The sequence below is a fragment of the Zootermopsis nevadensis genome, unplaced genomic scaffold (genome assembly GCF_977971745.1).
Source record: "Zootermopsis nevadensis isolate Lab colony 2312 unplaced genomic scaffold, Znev_1.0 Znev_ptg000016l, whole genome shotgun sequence".
Lineage (NCBI taxonomy): Eukaryota > Metazoa > Arthropoda > Insecta > Blattodea > Termopsidae > Zootermopsis > Zootermopsis nevadensis.
In genome coordinates this window covers 13,174,468-13,202,057 of record NW_028259148.1, presented here as the reverse complement: position 1 = coordinate 13,202,057, position 27,590 = coordinate 13,174,468, and the positions used below count along the sequence as shown (strand labels likewise).

General features: G+C 40.4%; 1 protein-coding gene across 2 annotated transcripts in view; it reads right to left on the bottom strand.

The window, feature by feature from the left end:
* Positions 1-21,857, bottom strand: part of Hex-A (Hexokinase A) — a 57,721-nt gene extending 35,864 nt beyond the window's left edge. Inside the window, exon 1 of one of the 2 annotated variants that reach the window (XM_087349709.1) lies at positions 21,690-21,857. In XM_087349709.1, the coding sequence (XP_087205835.1) occupies positions 21,690-21,821 (132 nt within the window). In that variant the 5' untranslated portion in view covers positions 21,822-21,857. The remainder of the gene's footprint in view (positions 1-21,689) is intronic. The other variant, XM_087349710.1, reaches the window with a different exon arrangement.
* Positions 21,858-27,590: the final 5,733 nt, after the last annotated feature.

The window sequence follows — 27,590 nt, the reverse complement described above, 5'->3', positions numbered from 1 at the left end:
TACTCTGTTTGGACTGTGGTCTTCTAGGTTATGTCTTGTATGTAGTCTCAAAGGTGGTTACTTACTACCTCTGCCCTCAAGGTAGACTTTCAGCGCTGTGAAAACTTTAGATCTTCTTAGAAAGAAAAGTAAAGTCCAACTTCCACATGAGACTGACCCTTCAATCGAAGTCCATTCTTCTTAAAAGTTGCTGCAAACATGAACCTGAAGACTTCACCTTTGGTTCCAAGATATTCATTCGCGTGGCTAGACACGCCAGAGTGTTCTATCGTCAGGCAGACAAAGTCAGCAAAAATATTGCCAGCGGCAGGAATATTGCAGGAAGTTAAGTGCGTCTCTGAGTGTTCACCAAAACGCTTTGCTTCGTACCAGGAGTCGATTATCGCCACTCTTATCCAGAATTATTTTTAGTCGAGATTGCAATGGAGCTGCATGTGTGTTCCTTCCTGCTTGCTTGCCAAAACACTTCGAGACCCGCTGAGCGAACTTCCAAGAAACTTTATACCGAGGAGTGACTTCAGTTGTGGGCAGATTCAAATTTTAGTTAAAATCTGACAATAGAGGGCACTTAACACGAAGGCCTAGAGAAATTCCCCAGAAAGACACCCCATACATATAACCACGTGACGAGAAACACGTGATATCATCGTACAGACATTCCGCACTCAACTCAAAAATAAAATATCACGTCTTGATGGAACAGACACCATTAATTAATTTATAAATAGTAAATTTGGAAACAATAACAGGTGGAACTCTATATGTAGATTTACAAACTTGTTCTAGTATGGGCATGGGCGTAGCATTAAGTTAAAATAGGGCTTTAAAACACATAAATATCGTTTCAAAACGGTAGAATAATGAACTTACTTTATTGGTAAGATAGTGTAGTAGCGTCATATTGTGATTTATTAAATTAAAATTAAATTATTTGGTTATTCCGTCAAATCACAATGTATTTAAAATAAGATAATTGAAATAATTAAAATATCATTCTCTGTTCCATATCGAATAATCGATTTACAATTGGAACAGTTACAACATGTTTCGGTTTTATTAAACCATCATCAGGTGTAAAATTATATTAAATTTAAAATTCAATTACAATTTTTTACAATTTTTCGTAGTGTATCATCAACTTTATTGTTTGATCCATTATATGAAAATATCTGGACACGACCTCCAAAAAAACTACACTACGAAAAAATTGTAAAAAATTGTAATTGAGTTTTAAATTTAATATAATTTTACACCTGATGATGGTTTAATAAAACCGAAACATGTTGTAACTGTTCCAATTGTAAATCGATTATTCGATATGGAACACAGAATGATATTTTAATTATCTTATTTTAAATACATTGTGATTTGACGGAATAACCAAATAATTTAATTTTAATTTACTTTATTGGATCGAAGCACTCCAACACATCACAATCAATCTTTGCAAAGGAGAATCGCAAAACTAAAGTTTTGTCAAAGAAATACGTTAACAGGCTCAGAGTAAGCTCAAGGCGTGCTCTTGTGAATACTGTAATGAACCTGTGAGTTTCATAAAAGACAAGGAAATCCTTGAGCAGATAATCGACTTTCAGTTTCATAAATATTGGTGCTATGTTATAATAGTGCGTTAATAATTTGTTTCTGATCTAATCCGCTACACTTCTCACTATTGTGAAATATCTAATACGATGTTTCGACTGCTATTTGCCTATCAGGTATACTTAAGTTACTTCAAGTATTTATTTGCAATATAAGAAGTTGAAAATTCGAATGTAAACACTTTTAAAAGAAACATATATAAAACGCAAGTCACTTGTGAACGTAGGTTTTAGTGTGATTTAGATATGTTATCTCTTTGGTGTCGTAATGCGTGTCTGGGATCTGTTTTATTCAACATTCGAAGGCGTGTGTGCGTGGTCTGATGACGTTGGAAAACCGAATCTCCTGAGCAGAAAACCAAAATATTACCGAATGTCCACAAAATATTAGCTATCAAATGTTTACGGATACAGAAATTAACGATTAGCTCAAAGCCATTTCCTCTGTAACAACTCCACCAATTCGCTGACCAAACCGTAACGTTGTCCGCTTTTCATTTGTTCCACAGGCTATCAGCCTCTTCCTGACGGTGAAGATTGCAAATAAAACTTCAAAAAAAAAAAACCTATCCAGTTAAATCCATAAAGCAGATTCCTTCTTTAGAAACGAACAGCTGATCAGGTAGCTACTTAAGAAATGTACTTGGTAGGATTTGAGGTTTCACGTCATTAAACTTCTACCAGCGGTTAGAACGCTGGCCTTGTAATCCTGGGGTCTCGGGTTCGATTCCCGGCGGTGCCCGAATTTATAACTTGTGTTGGGCAAGGCCGTGGTCTAGGCAACACGGAGTTTTCCTCCGTGGCATCCCAACAATTACTCCATTCACACACAGAAGAAGGCAATGGCAAACCACTTCTGGATCATCTGCCAAGAACGTATATGAACAGGTCCCAGTCCGAGAAAAGGATGGAAGGATCCTGTTCATACGGACCTGTCGTCAGACAGAACACTAAATAATAATAAAACTTCTACCAGACTACACGGCGAAACAAACCAGAAGACAGCCATCTTAAGAAATTTACTGTATTTTAAGGAACCCTAAAGTTAATTATGATGTATGAGATCTAATGTTCCCACGGCTGTGAACATGAAAATGTTGTTATTCTGGGTTGTGAAGCCGTGGACTGGTAGGTATCAACGTTTCGGAAAAACATTCTTCAGCCCTGAAGATGCAAACAGATGCTCAAAACGTGAACAATTAAGTGAATGACAAAGATCAGGGTTCGATTTTTTTGGCAGGGTCGACAAATACTAATCGACTACGTGCAGCCAAACTGCTCAGTTAATCAATAAATTTCACGAATTTTATGATAATCTATAAGGTTCATTAGCCAGACAAATGCGGTCCTTAATCCCAGATCCAAAATTTTGAAATTTTTTCGAAGTTCTGTGATTTGCTTTTTAAGCTAAAATGGTTACCAGCCTAGCAGGCAACAACGTTAAGATAATACTGTAAAATCTATCGAGATGTGAAACGGTCCAGATCATAAAAACGACGAATAAACCGATTTACTTCTGGGGACTGGATTCATTTTAAAATTCTGTGGCAAGAACTAGTTATCTTTATCACGGGACTGATATGAATCCGTCTGGTTCGTGACACACCTCCAGGACATTCGCTATCCTGCCCGAGGATTATACGAGGTGCGATCGGAAAGTTTCAAGACTGCGCCTATAAAAACCCGTAACTAAGAAACAAATGCTAATTCGATGATGCCGGCTGGCACACTGATTCACTATGAATGTAGGCCGCACCCCCTAGCGGCAGAAGCTCGTACTACATCCGGTTCGCCCTCTATTGACACAGTCTTTAAACTTTCCGATCGCACCTCGTATAATATTTTAACTATCCATATTAATTAAAATATTAAACGTATATTTAATATTCTTCCTATTTCAAGGATCGAAAATTTGCAACCTTTTTGCTAACTGAACTCGAAGGTACAAAACCACTTATACGATCCAGAGCTTTATAGATACAACCACAGAGCCACCTGTACGTGACATTTCTCAACACACGAAGGCCGTGACGTCTTGTGCGATAAAATGATTTATACCTTAGCTGATTCGTTGTGGCTTTACGAGAGAGACTAATAATTTGATGGTCGACGGCCTTCGAGATGGTTTCTGAACAAGGATGGCCTTGGGCTAGGCGATAGTCAACAGGCTAGGAGCGGGTTGGTTAAAGAATGGCACATATGTGTTTTGTGAGCTGTTTACAACAGTTGTACGAGGAAAGGGTGAATGGCCTTGCCCATTCGGGAGGACAATGTTACGTGTTCTTTTTACTCGATGTACGAAACGAACGTCTCTCTGCGTTCTCCGAAACAACTGAACGGATTTGGATGTATTTTGGTATTATGATACGTCAAAAGTAGTATATCTGATGATGGAGGCAGTAGGGGCATGTGACATGTTGGTAATCGGCGCTACAACCCGGAAGACAGCTATCTTCCTTTTACAATATTTTACCGAGGATTGGAATTTTATTCGAATAGAACATTCATTATGCATTAGTACTGGAGTCTGATTTACGTTATTATGTCGGTCGATGGAATTCAACTGTACTCCTATTTTGGTTAAATACCGATCGGGTCTAAGCTGGCTCACTGGACCTCATCCTGTTAATATCTTTACACAAATCTAGTTGACTCGAAAGTCATTTTATTAATAAGCCTTGCCATGTTACGTAATCTTCGATCCAGGTTAATTTTTGCAACAGAAAGAAAATTATTGTTGTGATTATTACAGCTACTGTGATAATCCATTATTTGCGAAATTTAGTACGCTATAATATACTTTTCAGTGTGAATTTTTGTCATCCTCAGAAGAAAATTTAAGTGGCTTCCTCTAAACACTGTAATCGACCTCCGGGTTCCATCAGAGGCAGGAAGTTTCTCGACTAATTAGCTCTTCGAGAAAGACTACGATCCACGAAGTTAGTTCAAGTTGGCTGTAATTATAACACATACTTCCTTGGAATTTTCTACAGCGAAATGAAATGCTAGCTTGACGAAACAGAAAAATTAGAAAGGAAAATCTACTTCTTTGTTTGTAGCTGTGTAGACAAACACTTGTCTATGAATGCAATATAAGTTATTCAAAATGTAAAGTGTAATGTATCAGAATGCCATCTGCAGGCGGAGTCCTGAAACAGTAGTCAGTGTCCGATGTCTTAGAAATAAATAAATAAATAAATATTCGTCAGTAATGTCATACACTTGCCTTTAAATTCACACTACTTTGGATCAATTTGAATAGTGTGATCGTCTAATGCAGTGGTGTCCAACCTGGGATACGCGTACCCCCGGGGGTACCCGAAGACATCTTAGGGGGTACGTGAAATTTAAAAATATATATATTATTTTATGATAAACACTGAATAATCAGTAATGTAATTTATTTAATTTATTTTAGATGTAGATAATATATTATATATAACTTGAATTATACACCAACAACTTTGGGGGTACAAAGTTGAAGATAAATTATATCTGGGGGTACGCGAAGACATCTGAGGGTGTACGTGAAATTTAAAAAAAATATATTATTTTATGATAAACACTGAATAATCAGTAATGTAATTTATTTAATTTATTTTAGATGTAGATTATATACTACGTATAACTTGAATTATACACCAACAACTTTGGGGGTACAAAGTTGGAGAGAAATTATATCTGGGGGTACGCGAAGACATCTTAGGGGGTACGTGAAATTTAAAACAAAATATTATTTTATGATAAACACTGAATAATCAGTAATGTAATTTATTTAATTTATTTTAGATGTAGATTATATACTACGTATAACTTGAATTATACACCAACGACTTTGGGGGTACAAATTTGAAGTGAAATTATATCTGGGAGTACGCGAACAAAAAAGGTTGAATACCACTGGTCTAGTGCATCTTTAAAAATTATGAATTAACGCCATCCAATCGTGTAATTCGTTCATGACGTAATCGTCAACTTTGCTTCATCATCGTGTCAACATTACACAGTGGACTGTTGATATTTGTTATAAATGGCTGTCACTGAAAAATGCTTAATGATAAAAGTGTGATAATTGTATTATTACACTGCAAACGTTGTTTCGTAACTCACAAATGAAGACTAGGATGGATGAAACAGAGAGAGATGGAGATAAAGAAATTAACAAAACAGAAAAAAAAATTAGAATAAATAAATATACAGAGCAAATTTAAAACTTGATGAAGTAAATATTATAAGTACACGAAGACACAGACAGGTACGTACGCTGATGAAGAGATAGAGACCAATACACAAAATAATATCAGTTTAGATTAGATAAAGGAAATTCTTCTTATTTAAGAACAGATGAACGAAAATTGTATCAAAATAAATAACGTTATTATACGTTGTGTAGCACAGAATAATATGGGGGCATTAAAAGTGGGTAACGTGTTAAATAGGGAACGGGACTCTCTCCCTGATTTTTTCGTCTTAAGACTGAGGAAAACATTTACGAGGTGCGATCGGAAAGTTTCAAGACTGTGTCAATAGAGGGCGAACCGGATGTAGTACGAGCTTCTCCCGCTACGGGGTGCGGCCTACATTCATAGTGAATCGGTGTGCCAGCCGGCATCATCGAATTAGCATTTGTTTCTTAGTTACGGGCGTTTTGGTAGTGCATTACACCGACCCTCCTGCGATTTCGGAATGGCGTGTGCATCAAATTTTGCCAAAGACTCGCCAAAACGGCTACGGAAACCTATGAAATGCTAAAGCAAGCATTTGGGGAGTCCGCAAACTTTTGTGTGGCATTCACGTTTTAAAAATGGCCGAACCTCTGTCGATGATGACGAGCGTTCTGGACGACCATCTTCGAGCACAACGCCCGAAAATGTTACGAAGATCGACGTCGTACCATCAACGACTTGTGCGACATTGTTGGGATAGGCTATGGGACCTGTCAGCTGATTCTAAAGGAAGAACTCCACATGCGACGCATCCTGTCTGAGGACCAGAAGCAGAATCGACTTGACTTCTCGTTTGTCAGGAGCTCAAAGATCTTGCAAGAACCGACCCCAACTTCCTTTCTAAGCTCCGTGTGACTTCTTCCTCTTCCCAAAGATGAAAATTCAGCTAAAGGGAAGGAGATTTGAGACGATAGAAGAGATTCAGGCAGAATCGCAGATGGTGCTTGACAGGCTGACAAAGAAAGATTTCCAGGGATGCTTCCAGGCTTGGCAGCGGCGCTGGGATCGTTGTGTTCACTCCCAGGGGAACTACTTCGAGGGTGATGGATGAATTTAATACCTGAGATAAGTGTACGGGTTTTTATACGCGCAGTCTGGAAACTTTCCGATCGCACCTCGTATTAAAGTCTTTTTTGTGTGTCGACAGATCATTACGGGATACTGAGGCATTCCCGTCCATATTATAAAACTAGTGGCCCACCTCACACCCACTTACTTGTATCAATATATTGAACAGATAAATGGGGCGGGGATGGTGATGGATGATACCTGAGATAAGTGTACGGGTTTTTATACGCGCAGTCTAGAAACTTTCCGATCGCACCTCGTATTTGTCATGGCCTACTTCATCACTAGTAACTGCTCAAGAACATATGTCGTGTGCATTCCGGGCGAAAGCTGCGAAGACTGTGTCTTAGATCAGCGTCTCCTTAGAACTTCATTGTGTAGCTGGCCTGTACAGGCCTGAGATAATTCTAGCAAGTTTCCAGATGCTTCTGGACTGTATCCGGATGATAAAAGTACAAACTGAAGCTATTTGAGGTTCAAGGTGACGTCAGGCGATGGTGAAACAAGTGCCGGATGACATAACCAGGGGCCTGTCTCTCTCTCTCTCGCTCTCCAGTAGAAAACAGATGCTTTCGTATTTCTTCAAGAACACGAAACTGACGTCAGCGGAAATATTCCTGGGAAATACGAGGCGCGTCCCAAATGTAAGTTTCCCACTCGTCCCACAGCTAGCAAACCTTATATTGCGCGAAGCGACTGTGCGTACGTGATAGAGCAATGACGTAGCATGGCGCATGCACTAACGGCACTTCCCGCGTTCTCACAGTAGCATCGTTGCAGCTGTTGAAGATGGAGGTTCTTATTCCAGCTCCCGCCGACTGTGAAGTGCGGTCAGTGATAACGCTAGGCCGCACACGGCTCGACGGACAGCAAGTCTCCTGCAGGAGTTCAGCTGGGAGGTGTTTAATCATTCACCCTACAGCCCGGACCTCGCTCCCAGTGATTTCCATCTTTTCCTACACCTCAAGAAATTCCTGTCCGGTCAGCGTCAGCATTTTGAGAATGACAGAGAGGCGGAGATGGTTGTCACACAGTGGTTCCAATCCCAGGCGGCAGACTTCTACGACACAGGTATTCAAAAGTTGGTCCCACGGTATGACAAATGTCTCAATTCCGGTGGCGAATATGTTGAAAAATAGCTGGACACTTGCTGTATCTGTTGCAATAAATATTTCCATGAAATTGTGTTTTGTTTCTGTAAACGGCCCCAGGGAAACTTACTTTGTAGACCAGCCTCGTAACTGATGTCTTTAACAGGTTCAGGCGGGGCTGTCCGATATTGCTCCGGGACAAACCGCCCTTCACATCCTGACGAACCTTATTGCCCCTCGGGGGGCAATTGTTCCTTCCGGTTGCTGAAGACCAACAATCCTGTGGTAAAGGCCTCAGCGGTTGTGGTGTCTCGAATTTGTTCAAGTCCAAATTCTTCCCGTATGTGATTGTATCAAGGTATATTACTTGCATAAAATGTGTATTCTAAAAACAGGTGGGAGATAAATTTATTGGTTGTCTTTGTCAATCAGAAGTTGGTAATACTGGTATATACTGCCAGGTTTCGTTTCCTGTGAACAGAGGTTCTTTGCTTTGTTCCTCTATCCTCTCTGCATCGCCTCTTATAAAATGTGATACGATTTTAATAAGTTTTTTTAAAAAAAAATATTTGTAGCAATAAGATTTGTGACCAACAGTCTATTTCCCCAACAACAGAACCCAGCCATTACAATAACACGCATTGCACCTGTGACGTGATACTAAACTATTTATTTTATTTTATTTAGTGTTCTGTCTGACGACAGGTCCATATGAACGGGATCCTTCCATCCTTTTCTCGGACTGGGACCTGTTCATATACGTTCTTGGCAGATGATCCAGAAGTGGTTTGCCATTGCCTTCTTCTGTGTGTGAATGGAGTAATTGTTGGGATGCCACGGAGGAAAACTCCGTGTTGCCTAGACCACGGCCTTGCCCAACACAAGTTATAAATTCGGGCACCGCCGGGAATCGAACCCGAGACCCCAGGATTACAAGGCCAGCGTTCTAACCGCTAGACCACCGTGGTAGATACTAAACTACTCAAATATATTTCTAGTTTGTCCAAACCCCATCTTGTCGCCACATGCGCTGTGTGAGACATTTAAAAGTATTAATCTCCGTACACAAATCCCAAAAATGTTGCGTCAAGCGGGGAAACAATGTTGTAATCATGACATTCTGCGAATCCGTTCAGTTCTTCGACAAGTATTGCTTAACTACAGAGTAAAGAAGACGCCAGCCTACTTCGGCATTTCGCCGCGTAGTCTCGCTGCTGACCGAAGTTTCCAGAGGTGCCAACTGCTTGGGACGAGACTACTCGGTGAAATATCCCTGTAAGCCACCATCTACATATTTGCCACAGACATCTTACTTATGATCTGAAATTGTTAAGAAATACGAATAGCAATATACAGCTGATTAGTGAATGATATGGAAATTAAGAGAAACCAAAGTTTCGTAGCTCGCCAGTCCTTTCATTCGTACGGGCGAAATCGTAAGCCTAAAACCGCTGATAACCCTGACTGACGTGCGTAGTTATCAGCTCGGCGTAAAAAAAGGATAGGAGATTAGCCAATATACTGAAGTTTTAAATAATCTTGCAACTAAAGTAGTTTTACGCAGTAATGTGTATCATTAATAATTATAAAATGCAAAAACTTGGGGTATTTTGGGACCCAAGTGCTATGTAGGCAAAGATAAAAGTTTTAATATCGAAGCGCACAGCATAATTCAATTTTTTTTTAAATATTAGTGATAATATTTGCAGATCTTCAGAGGCTTATAAGAGGATTCCTCGAATTTCTTCCTCTCAGACCGTATCTTCAATTTCTGTCCTTTGGGCGTAAGATCACCTAAGGGTTTCGTATTTATATGAGTTACCGGTTTTACAAATGTAATAATAAAAAGGACCTAATTATAGCAGTACATGGGCAGGTTGTGTCTGTCTCGATTCAACTGGACAACCACTGGACCGATTTAGATGAAATTTGGTATGGGCGACCTCAAAATATCACTTCTGGATAGCCTACGAGCTATGATAAAATGACGGATTACGAATCAAAAGTTGGCAACTCGCTTTTGCGGAGTTTTTTCCCCACATTGTAATAATTAAAACACGTTAAAACCCGGGAAGGATTCACTTATAAACTTTTAACCAATTATATTCTAACCAGATATTCATAAATCCAAATTGCACACAATACTATTTTTTTTAAAAAAATATAATTTACTGTCGTAAAATATTAAATGAGCCAAGTAGCACGCACGGAAAATATCATATAAATACATACAAAATTTTGGTTTTAAAACCTGAATGGAAGATACCTCCTACCATATCTGAGCTTTGAAAGAAGTGTGATTTTAAAATGAAAATTCAAATATCAGAGTGTTGGGATGTGTATTGGATTCATCTGGCTCGGGAAAAGTTCCCATTGGCTGGCTCTAAGAAACCTTCGGGTCCCTTAAAAGTTCAGAAATTTCTTTTTTACTGAACAACTGGTCCCGTTTTCAACGTCTGAACACCACAGACTTATAATAACCTAATATTAAGGGAGAAATAACGTCAGAGGATTTCACCAGCAAGTTCGACCTCCCTCAGCATTTCTCACGAATTTCTGCTCTCGTATGCACAAATCGATATGAAATCTGTTCGTTTCGATAACTCGCATTTAAATCCACTTGAACTAATGCACTGTACTGCACTAAAATGTAACTCAATGTGTCAGAGACCTTGCTGATAGGCTCTTACCTCGTCCAAAAATTACCAGTCTAATGGAATCTGGACGTTCATCACCGCGTTTTGAGAAACCCAACACAATTTAAAGAATCGAATCAGTCCCATTACTAATTTACACGAAACAAATAAATAATTCATCATGAAGATGGAAGCCAGAACGTCCTCCGAAACGTTGGTAACCACCCACAAACCCACACGACGTCACAATTCGGAAGATCACAATCGACAGTCTATATTTTTCGACAAAATCATGTTTCCTTCTCAAACTATCGAGCCTTAGATCTAAGGAGAAACTGTAAATAATATTATGTCAATGACTACCTTGAAAAATTTCAAAGCTGAAAACCAAATAGGTAATTGCATTCGTTCTGAGGTTGCAACACTGCTGTTAGATAATCACAGCAAGGACGTTTCTAAGTTGTAACTTAAAAAAAAAACTATTGCTGTACAAGCAGTAATTACATAACAGTGGCGTGATAAAGCAGATTTGACTATAAACACAAACAAAATGTTTGTGACGTTAAGTTGGCACCACTTTAAGTGTCGTCAGTCTAGGACTGCCTGTAACCCTAATGGAAATGTCCGAGCATTACAACTGATATTCTGTGCCTGTGGAGTCTTGGGACAACCAGGGATTGCTTGAACACAAACAACGTAGCAGCCCAACTTGTCTCAACAATGAACGCGTAGACTCTAACGTTGTTATATGGCGATAATACCGTCGACGAACTAAGATTTCTTCACCTGGAACCAACGGACTTCAACAATGCACCACTAAACACGGGTTTTTAACGCTTCATTCGAGGTGCACGACTGTTGTTAAGTCCAAACGCTAAACGAAATTGTATAGATTGTCGTGCTATTTCGCTAATCGTCCACTCAATATTAATCTATTCATAATATTAAATGAGAAAGACGACACAGATACACAGCAAAACGAATAGTCAAGTCAACACTTAAACTACGTTCGTCACTTTCACTGTTTACATTACTCGCGAGACGACAAGTTCTAGTAGTTTTCAGTTTTAACGCTAGATGGAACTCATCATTTACCGTGATATACTTTTTGATATTACGACAGTTGAATTAAATAAAGCTACTCGCGCTGTGAATATATCCATCACCTGTTCCTAAAACATCAGTCCTTTGTATTGCCGGCCATGAAAACTTTAGTCCTATTGCATCATTTCAGGCCGGCGACTCGTAGTTCCACGTGTCACTCCTCGAAATTAAAACCTGGATGACGCAAGCTGCCGTGGAAGTTTACAAGACAGAACCTTGGCTGTGCCATTGAAACACACGTCCAATCTTACCTCATCTCTAGGCTCCGTCGGATGCCTCATGACTCCACAAGACACAACACCTCTCCAGTAGCAAGTACAGCACTGACGCAATGTCCTTATTGGGGTCACCTTGTTTCGAGCCAGAGGCAGGCAACGCGCAACTGTGCCACATCCCCCCCCCACCGTCTGACGTCACACGTTCGTGTGGTACTCCAGTCGGAAATTCCGTCTCCAGTGTAGATCGATCGTGTGCTGTTTCCTGTCATAGTTGTTGGGGCCGAAATAAAGGTGGGTGAATGTATTACCCGCGGTTCTAAAAGCGCGGAACGCGAACCTCTTTGTGTTACTGTGTCATCCCGAATAAGGATATCAGCACACACGCTTTGTTAATGGGCAGCCTGTGTTTCGTTCGCTGTAAGCAACCGTTCAGCTAAAAGTTACTCGAAATCCATTTTAATATTATCTCCCTCTTGTAGTGAGTGGCCTCTTCTCTTCAGGTCTTTTTAATGACCGACATTTTTCGTGTTCATCTACATACGTAGCCAATCCTCTTTCGTTTGAAGACGAATATTTTACGAAGAGTGAAAACTGTGTAGCTCTCTCATTACATTTTTTGGTACTCGTGGGTTATCGGGACACATCGCTTTAAAAATAGGTTAGGTTAGGTTAGGTTAGGCTAGGTTAGTTTAGGTTAGGTTAATGTGTGTGGATAAATGACATATACTTGAAAGTTATTATATTTTATTTCAATAAATGACAACTAACCTAACCTAACCTCAACTAACCTAACCTAACCCAAACTAACCTAACCTCAACTAACCTAACCCAAACTAACCTAACCTAACCCAAACTAACCTAACCTAACCTCAACTAACCTAACCTAACTCAAACTAACCTAACCTCAACTAACCTAACCTAACCCAAATTAACCTAACCTCAACTAACCTAACCTAACCCAAACTAACCTAACCTAACCTCAACTAACCTAACCTAACCCAAACTAACCTAACCTAACCCAAACTAACCTAACCTCAACTAACCTAACCTAACCTAACCTATTTTTAAAGCGATGTGTCTCGACAACCCACAAGTACCCATTCTTTCGCCCGTCTCCCGGTATTTATCCTATTTAAAGTGTAAATATGTTTTTCTTTGTACTTTATTCACTCCACATGTTCTCAATATAGGCCGAGTCCATCACTCAGGGTCTGAGGCTAAGTTTCACGCCCATAAGAAAATTAAATTCGCCTCGAAATTTTCTTACAGACCTCCAGTATAAAATTTGTCGAAATTCGTTGCTTCGAAAGTGGAACATGCGAGAATAATGGCACAGTCCCCCCCCCCCCATCGTGTTATGCAACCCGTGCAAAGAAAATTAACTCGTGACATACAGCAGGCACACCAATCTCCCCCACCCCCACCAACCTCGACCGAAGTGCGCACACACACACCAAAATAAAAATAATTACAACAGTAAACACTGCTCTGATCAGGAAGAGGACGCTATGACGTATTTGTGACGTCATTAAAATCAATGGCGAAGAGAAGAATTGGTCCTTGAGTGCGTTTAGAAACACAAACTGTGCCCTTATTTTACTTGAACGAGATTAACACGCAAAGCGTTGCTCAGATTTTATACACAGGGAGTGGGGGGGGGGGGGAGGAGGGAAATTTCTTGTCCAGCTAAGTGACTGTCAGGCTTCTCAAAAGATGGCTCTGCTCAGTGTACTGACTTTCAAAAAGTTACGTCCACGTAGATATAAGAATAAGGAAGTAACATTTGGATTGAGAAACAGAAAATTTAAATCATAAAATGCATTGAGAAATACACTTTCGTCCGTTTGTCTTTTGTTTCCTGTAATATAACGGTAAATTCGACGGTGTACGTAATCACTACAACACGAAGAAGTATAAGGAAATGGCGTCAAATCAAGATTTTGGCACCAGATGGCAGTGAGTATATCATCATCACTCATTAAAAAGGTTAAGAGCTTGCCCGCAAAGCTAGACGGAGCCAGCCACACAATTACGAACAAATAAACTCTGTTTTTGCTCAAACTGGCCGTTAATAAAGAGGATACTTCTGGTCTGGAACGATGAAACGATAACTCTTTATATAAATGATTCTGAAAACGTATGCAGTTTGTTAACGCGTCTCGTCTGGTAGTTACGAAAAACTTTATTCCTGATAAACACACAGTACTTGGATTCTAAACTTCTTTCCCTTAACAAGAATGAAAATCAATGCAGTGTCATTCAAAACGTATTCTTCAGTCCAAAACACGTTCGATGACGTCATTAGCACAAACAAAAGAATAATAAATTCCGCAATGCATTACTAATGCAATCTTATATCATTGTTGCACTAATGCGATCCGAATTCACTGTTACCAAAATGGAAACCGAGGCATTTGTCGCAACAATGTGTTCCAACAATAAATGTTAGCTGCATTTAGAACCACCAGTTGGAGTGATAAACGTTACCTATAAGCGTTATAATCAAATGCAGCGTTCTTTAACATAAAATGTGATGGAGGACTTTGCAATTAGATTTCTGTCTTCTGGGTTGTTGCGCTGTGTAGTCTGGTCGATGTTTACCAACGTTTCAGAGGTCATATTGCCTCCATCATCAGAGTATGAAGATTTCTGTCTTCTGGGTTGTTGCGCTGTGTAGTCTGGTCGATGTTTACCAACGTTTCGGAGGTCATACTGCCTCCATCATCAGAGTATGAAGATTTCTGTCTTCTGGGTTGTTGCGCTGTGTAGTCTGGTCGATGTTTACCAACGTTTCGGAGGTCATACTGCCTCCATCATCAGAGTATGAAGATTTCTGTCTTCTGGGTTGTTGCGCTGTGTAGTCTGGTCGATGTTTACCAACGTTTCAGAGGTCATACTGTCTCCATCATCAGGGCGATGAAGATTTCTGTCTTCTGGGTTGTTGCGCTGTGTAGTCTGGTCGATGTTTACCAACGTTTCAGAGGTCATATTGCCTCCATCATCAGAGTATGAAGATTTCTGTCTTCTGGGTTGTTGCGCTGTGTAGTCTGGTCGATGTTTACCAACGTTTCAGAGGTCATACTGCCTCCATCATCAGGGCGATGAAGATTTCTGTCTTCTGGGTTGTTGCGCTGTGTAGTCTGGTCGATGTTAACCAACGTTTCAGAGGTCATACTGCCTCCATCATCAGAGTATGAAGATTTCTGTCTTCTGGGTTGTTGCGCTGTGTAGTCTGGTCGATGTTTACCAACGTTTCAGAGGTCATACTGTCTCCATCATCAGGGCGATGAAGATTTCTGTCTTCTGGGTTGTTGCGCTGTGTAGTCTGGTCGATGTTAACCAACGTTTCAGAGGTCATACTGCCTCCATCATCAGAGTATGAAGATTTCTGTCTTCTGGGTTGTTGCGCTGTGGAGTCTGGTCGATGTTAACCAACGTTTCAGAGGTCATACTGCCTCCATCATCAGAGTATGAAGATTTCTGTCTTCTGGGTTGTTGCGCTGTGTAGTCTGGTCGATGTTTACCGACGTTTCAGAGGTCATACTGCCTCCATCATCAGAGTATGAAGATTTCTGTCTTCTGGGTTGTTCCGCCGTGTAGACTGGTAGATTTCCACTAACGTTTCAGAGTCCTTGCTGCCTCCATCATCAGGACGATCAGCAAGGACATATGAAATGTTGTGAAACTTATACTACACGGCGTAACAACCCTGAAGACAGTAATCTTTCAGATTAACTACTGTGAAAACCTCAAATCTTATACCTTGTATTAAATTATCAGCCAACATACACCAAGGCGTTAAATTCTGTACCAAATTGTTGGCTTTGCCTAAGTTAATAACGTCCTTGCAGTTTAATTCTAACGGTTCTCAGACTCACAGATTCGCCCCGATTACAAGGGGGGAAAAAATCGCAGAAATGAAGTTCGAATGGTTTATTTAAAGGTCGGTCTACTTTCTAGGCATTCATTTGAAGGTTATGAACAGAATTGAAAAAAAATAAAATAAAATCGTCAGCGAACAACTTAGAACGCTCTTCAGGGTCGGCCTGTCTCTTACTTACGTAGTGAGACGTAGACAAAAAAAAAATAATAAAAATATCCCGTCCCTTACAATTCACTAAAACGCAGTCAAATATCATTATAATTTAAATATCCAGGAAAGCAACTGAGCGGAATTTAAATGGGACGGCGAGAGGGACCCCAAGCTCAATGCCACGGCAATGAGGCAATGGGGTCACGCATCGCTCATTGTTTACGATTGTCTGCGGTTTATCGCCCTTTACCACTATCATCTACGTTGAGCTGTTCAGTTGGTGCCCTTGAATATCTGGATCAGGGTCGCCAACCATTTCCGGCGACGGGCAATATGGCACTCCTGACGTAAAGATCGTGTTAGGGGAAGACATTTTGTTAGAAAACGTCACCAAATCTGCCAATTAATTTCACATCTGATAACAATCTAGGTCCATGCTTGGCGCGTCCTCAGGTTGCGGATGGAGAAACGGCCTAGGTTAGCCACGAATATAAAACAAGGAGACGCTTTGTCTCCATTGCTCTTTAACTTTGCGCTAGAATATGCCATCAGGAAGGTCCAAGATAGGCAGGAGGGTTTGCAATTGAGTGGGACACATCAGCTGTTGGCATATGCTGATGATGTTAATTTATTGGGGGACGATATAAATACAATAAAGAGGAACGCAGAAGTTTTACTAGAGGCTAGTAGACAAGTGGGGCTGGAAGTAAATTCAGAAAAAACTAAGTACATGTTAGTATCTCGTCATCAGAAGACAGGCGGGAAAAATTATCTTAGGGTGGCTAATAAATCCTTTGAAAGGGTTACAAAGTTCAAATATTTGGGAACAACAATAACAAATCAAAATGATACTCGTGAGGAAGTTTGGAGGAGACTAAATTCCGGAAATGCTTGCTACTTCTGAGTTCAAAATATTTTGTCTTCCCGTCTGATTTCTAAGAACCTGAAAATTACAATATACAAAGCAATAATTGGACCTGTTGTTTTGTATGGGTGCAAAACATGGTCTCTCACTCAGAGGGAGGAACACAGATTGCAGGTGTTTGAGAATAGGGTGTTGAGGAGGATATTTGGGCCTAGGAGAGAAGACGATGGGGCATGGAGAAAACTGCATAATTATGAGCTTAAAAATCTGTACTCCTCCCCCAGTATTGTCAGGGTGATTAAGTCGCGAAGAGTGAGATGGGCGGGACATGTAGCACGCATGGATGGGACAAGAGGTGTGCACCGGGTATTGGTTGGGAAGCCTGAAGGGAAGAGACCGCTGGGGAGACCTAGACGTAGATGGGAGGATAATCTCAGGCGGGATCTATGGGAGATAGGAGTCGAAGGCGACTGGATTTTGTTGGTCCGGTGGAGGGCTTTGGTTAATTCGGTGATGAATCTTCGGTTTCTGTAAGCCATCTAGTTGGTTGGGTCCACTATTTGGGAAGCCTGAGGGGAAGAGATCTCTGGGGAGACCTAGACGTAGATGGGAGGATAATCTCAGGCGGGATCTATGGGAGATAGGAGTTGAAGGAGACTGGATTTTGTTGGCCCAGGACAGGGTCCGGTGGAGGGCTTTGGTTAATTCGGTGATGAATCTTCGGTTTCTGTAAGCCATCTAGTTGGTTGGGTCCACTATTTGGGAAGCCTGAGGGGAAGAGATCTCTGGGGAGACCTAGACGTAGATGGGAGGATAATCTCAGGCGGGATCTATGGGAGATAGGAGTTGAAGGAGACTGGATTTTGTTGGTCCGGTGGAGGGCTTTGGTTAATTCGGTGATGAACCTTTGTGTTCGGTAAGCCATCTAGTTGGTTGGGTCCACTATTTGGGAAGCCTGAAGGGAAGAGACCTCTGGGGAGACCTAGACGTAGATGGGAGGATAATCTCAGTCGGGATCTATGGGAGATAGGAGTTGAAGGAGACTGGATTTTTTTGGCCCTGGACAGGGTCCGGTGGAGGGCTTTGGTTAATTCGGTGATGAACCTTTGTGTTTGGTAAGCCATCTAGTTGGTTGGGTCCACTATTTGGGAAGCCTGAAGGGAAGAGACTTCTGGGGAGACCTAGACATAGATGGGAGGATAATCTCAGGCGGGATCTATGGGAGATAGGAGTTGAAGGAGACTGGATTTTGTTGGCCCAGGACAGGGTCCGGTGGAGGGCTTTGGTTAATTCGGTGATGAACCTTCGGGTTCCCTAAGTCATCTAGTTGGTTGGGTCCACTATTTGGGAAGCCTGAGGGAAGAGGCCGCTGGGGAGACCTAGACGTAGATGGGAGGATAATCTCAGGTGGGATCTATGGGAGATAGGAGTTGAAGGAGACTGGATTTTGCTGGCCCAGGACGGGGTCCGGTGGAGGGCTTTGGTTAATTCGGTGATGAGCCTTCGAGTTCCGTAAGCCAGCTACTTATTTAGTGAGAATGTAGATAATATTTAGAACTCTTAGGGAATATATCCAGATATCCAGATCGCATTGAAAAATCATTTGATAACCTTAATAATATTTGTGCAGAGATTATATTCTCCACTTGTTCTCTCTCGGGGTATTCTCCTGCTAAGGAAAGGGGTGTGGGTCATAACGACGTCCTGTTTCAGTTTTAAATAGTGACTGCATAATGTGTGAAAACATTTGGAATGTCATGGAAATTAAGAAGGTATTTATCCAATCACGTTTCTGTGTTGGCAGAGTCAATTACCGGAAGACGCTTTGTACTACCACGATATGACTCCGGCATTATAATAACGTTCTTGTTGTGAAGAGAGATAATTGTTTGGCAGTTCCACCCAGAGGTAAATCCTACTAAATCATCGAATCTACAATGATTAGTCCAATAGCCTTCCACAACCAATACATTTGTAGCCTAGCTTATCTTATCATGGATAAGGCGCCGAGGTGTTAAGCAATTCACACAAATTAAGTCCTACTTCACACCTGTTCATTAAACTTACAGTAACGAAAAATCTCCTTTCATCTGCCTCAAGGTCATTTAGACTAAGCGTAAAGAACTGTAAATTGCATCCGAAAACACTGGCCTATCAGGTGGATGATGGAAATGTACCACAAAACTACACCCAACAAGACGTTCTTTGCACGAAGTGTTTGAACGAACTGCACTCGATTACTTGTCGCCAGTCAGAAATAATTTTCCAGTCGTCCTGAAATTCTATCATTGCATGGATTTAAAATTCTTATATCTTCAGGGGTTATCAACCCACCGCGCCGATATTTTTTCCCGCCCGCGTTATCTTGTTAATGTCGACAGTATTATCGCTGAGAGTAAGTGTTCCGGTCAATGAAGAAAATTAAGAACTTGGACGAGACACACTAATGACCAATTACAGAGGCACGCGAGACAAGAAAGCTGATATTTTCAAGCAAAAGCAATATCAAATCTCTCAAAAATGACTTGTTTTATTATAGGAAATTATTGAGTAATGTACGACCTGACTGCAGTAGTAGGCCTAATTTGGTATTTCTAATACAAACTGTCATGGCGTCTCAGTAAATTTCTATCAGATAAAGCCAGTCTCCATTTTCTAAATGGCCTTCTCACTTCAAAGTTTTCTGATTACCATTCTTAATTTTTTCCATGTGAGCTATATGTTCAGACAGTCCCATCATACCGTCGTTCCAGACTATAAAGTTCTCCATGAGATTCTCGTTATTTAGGGCGGTATGGCACTAGGATGCCAACGGGAGGCCATGGCGCAGCTGCCAGCATCTCGGCCAAACTTAATGCATTAATTTAATAGTCATATAACGCACCTGGCATCCGTCTGGCAGCGCTTCCAACCAAGATGCCAAGTTCAAATGATACTGGCATCGCTGCCAAGGCCAAATCAACATCACATGACAGTCTGGCCAGTCCATTGACGTCCGTGCGTGAACGTGCTTGTGTGTATTTGTTTGTTCCAAACGTGGATAATTTCGACACCGAAAGATTGATAATTGAAATTCAGTCCCGACCATCACTATGGGATTCATCTGCTATTGAATACGCAAACCGGGACTTGAAAAAAAGAAACTGGGTAGAACTTGTGGAAATATTTGGAGGAGATTTATTTACAGTAGAAAAGAAAGAATTAGCTAAGAAGTGTTTCTATGGCTTTATTTGTGGGGCCGCTTGATTTTTAAGTTTTTTTGTTTAGAAATCTATATATCTATCTATATATCACAAATAATGTGAATTAAGAAGAAACCTGCTTTTATAATGTTTTATTAAATAAAGTTTGTTCATGTAATATTACACGTGATTTGCAAGAACTGAAATATTTCAAATTCAATAATGGTATGGACGTGCAAAGTGTGTGTATGGAGAATTTTTCTTATTTATTTCTTTGTTACAGAATTGAAATTCACTCCAGGTATGTAGTTTTGATAAAGGTAAATCTCATTTTCTCAAAAGTGATAAAAGTGGACATTTCTCCTTCCTAATAGCCCTTCATTTCGTGATCTCATAACGTTGATCCATCTGTTCGCTCGACTGGCATCGAAAGCTGGCAGCTTGTCTGGCGTCTCTTTCTGGCAGCTGGACGCCATGGCATCCTAGTGCGATACCTCCCTTATTGTCAGCGTCATATTCTCAGACACCTACAATCAATGTTCTTCCATTTGTGAGTCCGAGTTTCACACCCCTCAAAGGTAGCTTTACTATAGTCTGTATTTAATGTAATTTAGAGAGTCTTATATCTTTCAGGGATCCACTTTACTTATCTGATGTGATTATAATTTGTTTCACGTAACGCTGGATTTATCTTAGCGTAATGGATTATGTTTATAATTACGTCTAAGTTTGTAACTTCAACTAATGAATTTCATTCGTCGCCAAGAGAAAACATATGGAATGCAAGGAACACTCGTTTTGAAGCCATCTCGACGTTACAGTCGTGAGAATTAATGCATTATATTGAGCACAATACATGACTTTTGCAGTCTTTATCCCATTAAATATTCAACACTTTATAGGGTATTTACTTCCATGTACCCGAGACAAACGTTACTGCCCTATTCGAACATTGGTCTCCTCAACTCACAGATATTTCATAACTTTTATTTGCAGATGATTAATCACTAAATGACCGCGTGGTTACTGGGATCGTGGGTTCGAATCCCACTCAAGGCATGGATGTTTGTCCGTGTTTTTCTGTGTACATGTAGAGGCCTTGCGATGGGCTGATCACTCGTACAAGGAGTCCGACCAACTGTCTAATAGATCAAAGCCAACGAAAAGTTGGGACCCGCAGTGCTCAGGCACTGAAGAACAGGTCGCCTAAGTATCGTTAAGTATAGTCTATCAATCCCGTCTCGCATGATAAATCAGAAACACGGGCAAGTATCTACGCCGACCGGGATTTGTACCTGTCATCTCTGAATTATCGTTTGTTACATATTAATGTTAGGAGAGTGTTTAAAATATTTTGTCGAGTAAGACATGATTAAATATAGTACATTAATTTGGTTTTTTACATTTTTACTAGACAGTTAATGAACTAGGTACCCAACTTATTATCCAGTTAATTGGCAGCATACTTATCTGGCTAAGAATCCAAATATATAATTAGCCAGCTACTTTATATGAAATCACCTAACTACCTGATTGCCTATTCTAATTAGCTACCTCAACAATAATGTAGTTCATTAACCGAAAACAACAATACACGGTACTGGAAATGATCCTTAACCTTTAACAGAGAAACAAACTCTGAAAGCAAACGGGACGCCATCCTACCTCTGCGGTGTAATCGAGAGTTCCAGGCTCATCTTGTCTCACTGCGGGCGATGTCACATGGGCGGATTCCACTTCAAAACTATTGCAGTAACACGGGCAGATTGTCCTCAGAATAGAGTTCTTCGCCCTCATCGTGCTGTTGATAGTTGCGAGCCAACTGCAAAGTCCCTCTTCAGTCGCTGCTCTCTAATTCAGCTGATTCCCCCCACCTCTCTTCTCATATACCTGATCTCTATTCCACGTGATAAGGACCGATCATAGCCAATGAGACACTGAGGCTATTGCAGTCGTAGAGGTGCTGACCGTCGTGTACGTGTTCCCGAGTTTTAATCGAGGTCGGTGCTCTTGAAATTTCAGAGAAAGGCTTGGCTGACCTGTTTTCCGAAGGATCTTGGTTCCAGTCTAAGCCAAGCCACGGATTTTTTTTTTCATTCCTTCCGACAGAAAACCTCAAATCGTACTCAAAATGGACACTCTTTAACAGGGAATGGCAGCCTCGTTGTCCAATATTTCCAGATTTAATTAATGTGTTTCTGTTTTCTAAGGTAATCCGATAACCGTGGTTGTTTCGGAGTTGACTCTGCTGCCATCTTCCGGGTATTATAGGAACAGATATTTCAATCACCAGTACATACAGGACGTCCGAAAAAGTTACATACACTTTGGTGGTCATTTTGAAAGCCCACAATAGATTCGCGAAGTGCCAATGATGACGTATTTAATGTATTAGTTTTTTTAATGCGTCTACATTTAATTCATTGAATGACCGTATACATTTTTTTTGGAAACTGTATGTGTTTGTTTGTAAAGTAACAGGTTGAATATATTTCATCATACATCGTAGGTAATACTGCATTTATTAATAATATATGGGAAAAAGTCAAGGTCCTCTATTTTAAACTATGTTGTCCTTGTCTAGAATCAATTTCCGACAGACAAATGATAACTGATTAGTCCCGCAGCTATTAAGAATTCAAGCCCCCCCAACCTGGAACTAGCCCAAGTTACATCGCGTTGCAGTGCCACACCCAGTTTAGGATATCGTTTCCATACTGCTTGAAACATCAGAGCATTTCTATCATAATCCACATTGGATTTTCGGGTCAAATTCGAAAGCCTCGAATTACGGTTAAAAAATTCCTGGAAAGACGACCATGGAGATTATCAGAAAATCTCGAAGATCGAATCTTGTCAAATACCTGCGACCATTGAGAGCTGTCAAAAACATTTCAAAATAGTGGAATAGGTTGGCAACCTTCTATGCCAGTTTTGGCCAATCCTTGATGGTTTTGACATCGTGGCTAAGTTCTCGTGTGTTGTGGTGATAGGCGTTTTTTAATCTGCCCAAAGAAATTAATATCTTGTCTTAATCGCACGTAGTAAAGTATCATTTCACTGTTGTGATGTCAGTGGTCAATTGTGAAACGAACCCAGTTTGACCTTGTGTCTGAGAGGAGAACTGACTCCAGCTTCAAGCTGTGACGTAATGTTGAATGCTGTCCAGGCTCAGGGATTAATTTACTTTAAACTGGCAAATTAAGAAGCAGTGTACTTACCAAAAAACAAATCTAAAGCCATGATCATGTCGTCTTATTTACGCTCAGTTAATTTTTGGAAGGATGATAAAGGAATTAAGGCAAATCATACATTTTGTTTATGTTTTCCTATATGTTGCAGGAGAATGCTAAAATCGCCACTGATTTTCCTAAAAGATTTTCACGATTTTAAAAATTTATCTCCTCAATATGAATAGTTCATCTCATATCTTTCGTGAAAGCGTAACGTTAAAAATTTACATAAACAGCTGTTTTAGAAACGAATATAAGACAAAAAAAAACCTTACAGTGTTCTCTACTTAAAACCGCGCATTTTTAATTCCATACAATTAAAAAAGTTTTTAAATATCGGAACGACACTCAGTAACACGTTTATGTGACAGATCATAAACTGAACGTAATGTACATTGATGACTGAGTTACGGAAATGCAATGACTATTGTAATCAGCTGTACAAATCGTATAAAATAAACCTATGATTGATGTAGAATTTATCTTAGATTTTGCTGTTTATTCATAAATTATGTCATTATTTTCCTCAAAACTTATCTTTTCCAAACAATAGCTCATAAACTGATCATTTACCTGTCGAACTTTATAAAATAAATTTTCCTTTAAAGTTATCCTGATTATAAGGGCATACAGGAGAATTCATTATGTTCCTTATCAAACTCGGTTAGCATTTACCGAGGTATGAACTGTGAGACGACTACAAAAAATTATAATCCTTTCTTCAGTCTCACCGCCGCGAAAACCTCAAATCCTATAAACTAAAGAATGTCTGCTGTCAGTCTACACCCTGGGCGTCTGAAGTTCGATTCTCTATTATTTACTTCGTAATATTCAATGTGTTTCTAGGGATATTTTTCTGTGGTAAGGCGGCTGGAGCGAGTACCTGATCACTTTCGTCCATGTAATATCTAGTGGTAATGCCACGGTGGTCTAGCGGTTAGAACGCTGGGCTTGTAATCCTGGGGTCTCGGGTTCGATTCCCGGCGGTGCCCGAATTTATAACTTGTGTTGGGCAAGGCCGTGGTCTAGGCAACACGGAGTTTTCCTCCGTGGCATCCCAACAATTACTCCATTCACACACAGAAGAAGGCAATGGTAAACCACTTCTGGATCATCTGCCAAGAACGTATATGAACAGGTCCCAGTCCGAGAAAAGGATGGAAGGATCCTGTTCATATGGACCTGTCGTCAGACAGAACACTAAATAATAATAAGATGAGGTGGTCTAGCGGTTAGAACGCTGGCCTTGTAATCCTGGGGGGCTCGGGTTCGATTCCCGGCGGTGCCCGAATTTATAACTTGTGTTGGGCAAGGCCGTGGTCTAGGCAACACGGAGTTTTCCTCCGTGGCATCCCAACAATTACTCCATTCACACACAGAAGAAGGCAATGGCAAACCACTTCTGGATCATCTGCCAAGAACGTATATGAACAGGTCCCAGTCCGAGAAAAGGATGGAAGGATCCTGTTCATATGGACCTGTCGTCAGACAGAATACTAAATAATAATAAGATGAGGTGGTCTAGCGGTTAGAACGCTGGCCTTGTAATCCTGGGGGGCTCGGGTTCGATTCCCGGCGGTGCCCGAATTTATAACTTGTGTTGGGCAAGGCCGTGGTCTAGGCAACACGGAGTTTTCCTCCGTGGCATCCCAACAATTACTCCATTCACACACAGAAGAAGGCAATGGCAAACCACTTCTGGATCATCTGCCAAGAACGTATATGAACAGGTCCCAGTCCGACAAAAGGATGGAAGGATCCTGTTCATATGGACCTGTCGTCAGACAGAACACTAAATAAAATAATATAATGTCTTGTGAAATAACAATTCATGGAATACATTGTTAACCTTCTCATCCGGCATCAAGGCGTGGTAACCTGCTTCGTCAATGACCCTGTTGTATCAATGCGCCAACCCATGGTCACTGGACATTTAAATATATGTTTAATAGACACGTAAATAGGTCCGTACAATTGAACCAGGCGAGGACGATAATCTGTTGCTCGCACAAGGCGAGAATTTGTCAAGAAGACTTCCATCTGTAAAACAGGGGTTGCAAACGCTCGGCCCGATGGTCGGATGAGGCCCACTGTAAATCTCTTTGTGGCAACTCTGAGGTATCGGTAATTAAATTATAATTACGGCTGTTGCTAGGATACGGTCCTGGAATTAATTATCACGGCATTTGTTTAATTTTTGGTGTAAATTACTTTGATTAAGTTATTTGTCAGGACTGTGGTATTGAGAATTGTGGCTACAAGAGATGGCTAAGCCCTCAATTCTTTCGTAAGACAGCGGTCACTTGCCTCAAAGGAGTGTGTGATTGCTTGTAAAAATCGACAGGTGATGTTATTCTGAATGTGCCACCTAATCTGGGGAGAGGAATTCACTTATTAGTACAGGCATACCTCGTTTTATTGCGCTTCGAAGATATTGCGTTTTTACAAATTGAAGATTTATGGCAACCCTGCGTCGAGAAAGTCTATCGGCGTCATTATTTTTCCAAAAGCAAATGCTCACTTCGTGTCTCTGTGTCACATTTTGGTGATTCTCGCATTGTTTTTTGAGACATAATGCTATTGCACACTTAATAGACTACAGTATAGTCTAAACATAACTTTTATATGCACTGGGAAACCAAAAAATTCGTGTGACTCGCTTTATTGCGGTGGTCTCGAACAGAACCAGCAATATCTCCGAGGTATGCCTGTACTCAAAAAAGAATTATAGAATTATGTTTCTATAAATGGGGAGTCGTGTCTCATTTGTATTGAAAGTGGCATATTACCATTTTGAAGGAATAAAACTTAGCTGGAAATAATAATTCAAAGGAAGGGCAGTACAATATATATGTCCGTGCTCTCAGAAGAAGAGGCCTTGTTCCGCAATGTCTTCAGAGCAATCTCGTAATTGGTCGTCTGCACGGCGAGCAAGTTATCGGACCAAAGGAGGCAAACATTTGTTCGATGGTGAATTCGTAAAAATGTTAAGACACATAATGTAAGAGACTTAAAGAAAGTTTTTTAATACTGTAAGTTAATTTTATGTAATAATGACTCGCCGAGTTGATGTTAGTAATGATTTAATTAACTCAGAACAAAGCAAAACAATGCTTTTATTAATTATTTGCTGAGAGTAATGACAAAGCGACACTGTTCAGTTATTAATCGTCATTCAGGCATAACAGAATATTTTGAGGTGATCTTAGAACCAGTTAGTCTTAAAATGTGTGCCTGAAACTTGAGCTGTCCTAGACAAAACTGAAGGAGGCTGACGAAAGACGCAGTCCCAAGAATAACTGGACAGAAAACAGGTTTGAAGGTTAGAATTAGGCAAAGAATTGACTATGAAAATCCTGAATTTTACTCCGTAGAAAAACTTCGAAGTTTCAACATGTTTTCAAAGTTGTTGTGATGTCAGTGAACTTCATTCCGTCTTAAACACTTAATCATCTGTCGCCAGTTTCAACAGGAAATGTTAAAAATATATTAAAATTAGCCGTCAATCACAAATATAATATTATTAAAAGATTAAAATATCATTTTAACGTTCCCTATCGAGTACTCGATTTACATGTGGAACTTACACTACATGTTTCGGCTATATATAGCCATCATCAGGTGTTATGTATTTAAACTTATCACTGAATTACTGATTTTTTACTGATTTTAATGATTTTTTGTCTTTATTTTCTTATGATGTTCTTGTCCTTTATACTGTTTCTTCATTCCTTCCTGTGATTTCCTTCGCAAGGCTGATCAGTAAATGTTTCCTTTCTAAATGTCCGTGCTGTAGAAATCACCGATTACTTCAATAAAATCATCTCGGGCAATCAGCCGCGTTACCTGGTTACCGTACCGCAGGCGACTTCCGAGGATCTAGTCACATCAGAACCCTGAATATGTGGACAGAGTTTGTTCCCGAAACGTCGGTTTACTACGGTAACCAGCTAACGCGACTGATTGCCCGAGAAGATTTTATTGATCGTACTCTCCGCGAAAGTCTCAAATCCTATATCACTGATTCCTTGCCTGAGATTCTAAGTATGAGACATGATTTCTATGTCATGTTACGAACATACGTATTTTTGTGGAAACCCATTTTCTGACGAAATCAGTAATGATCCAGAGATACTGTAACTTGGATTACAAGAACTGCAGAATAATTTAATTTTGCTTATTAGATTTAATTAGGAAGTTTTAATTAACTACGAGGTGATATCGGAAAGTTTCAAGACTGTGTCAATAGCGGGCGAACCGGATGTAGTACGAGCTTCTGCCGCTAGGGGGTGCGGCCTACATTCATAGTGAATCAGTGTGCCAACCGGCATCA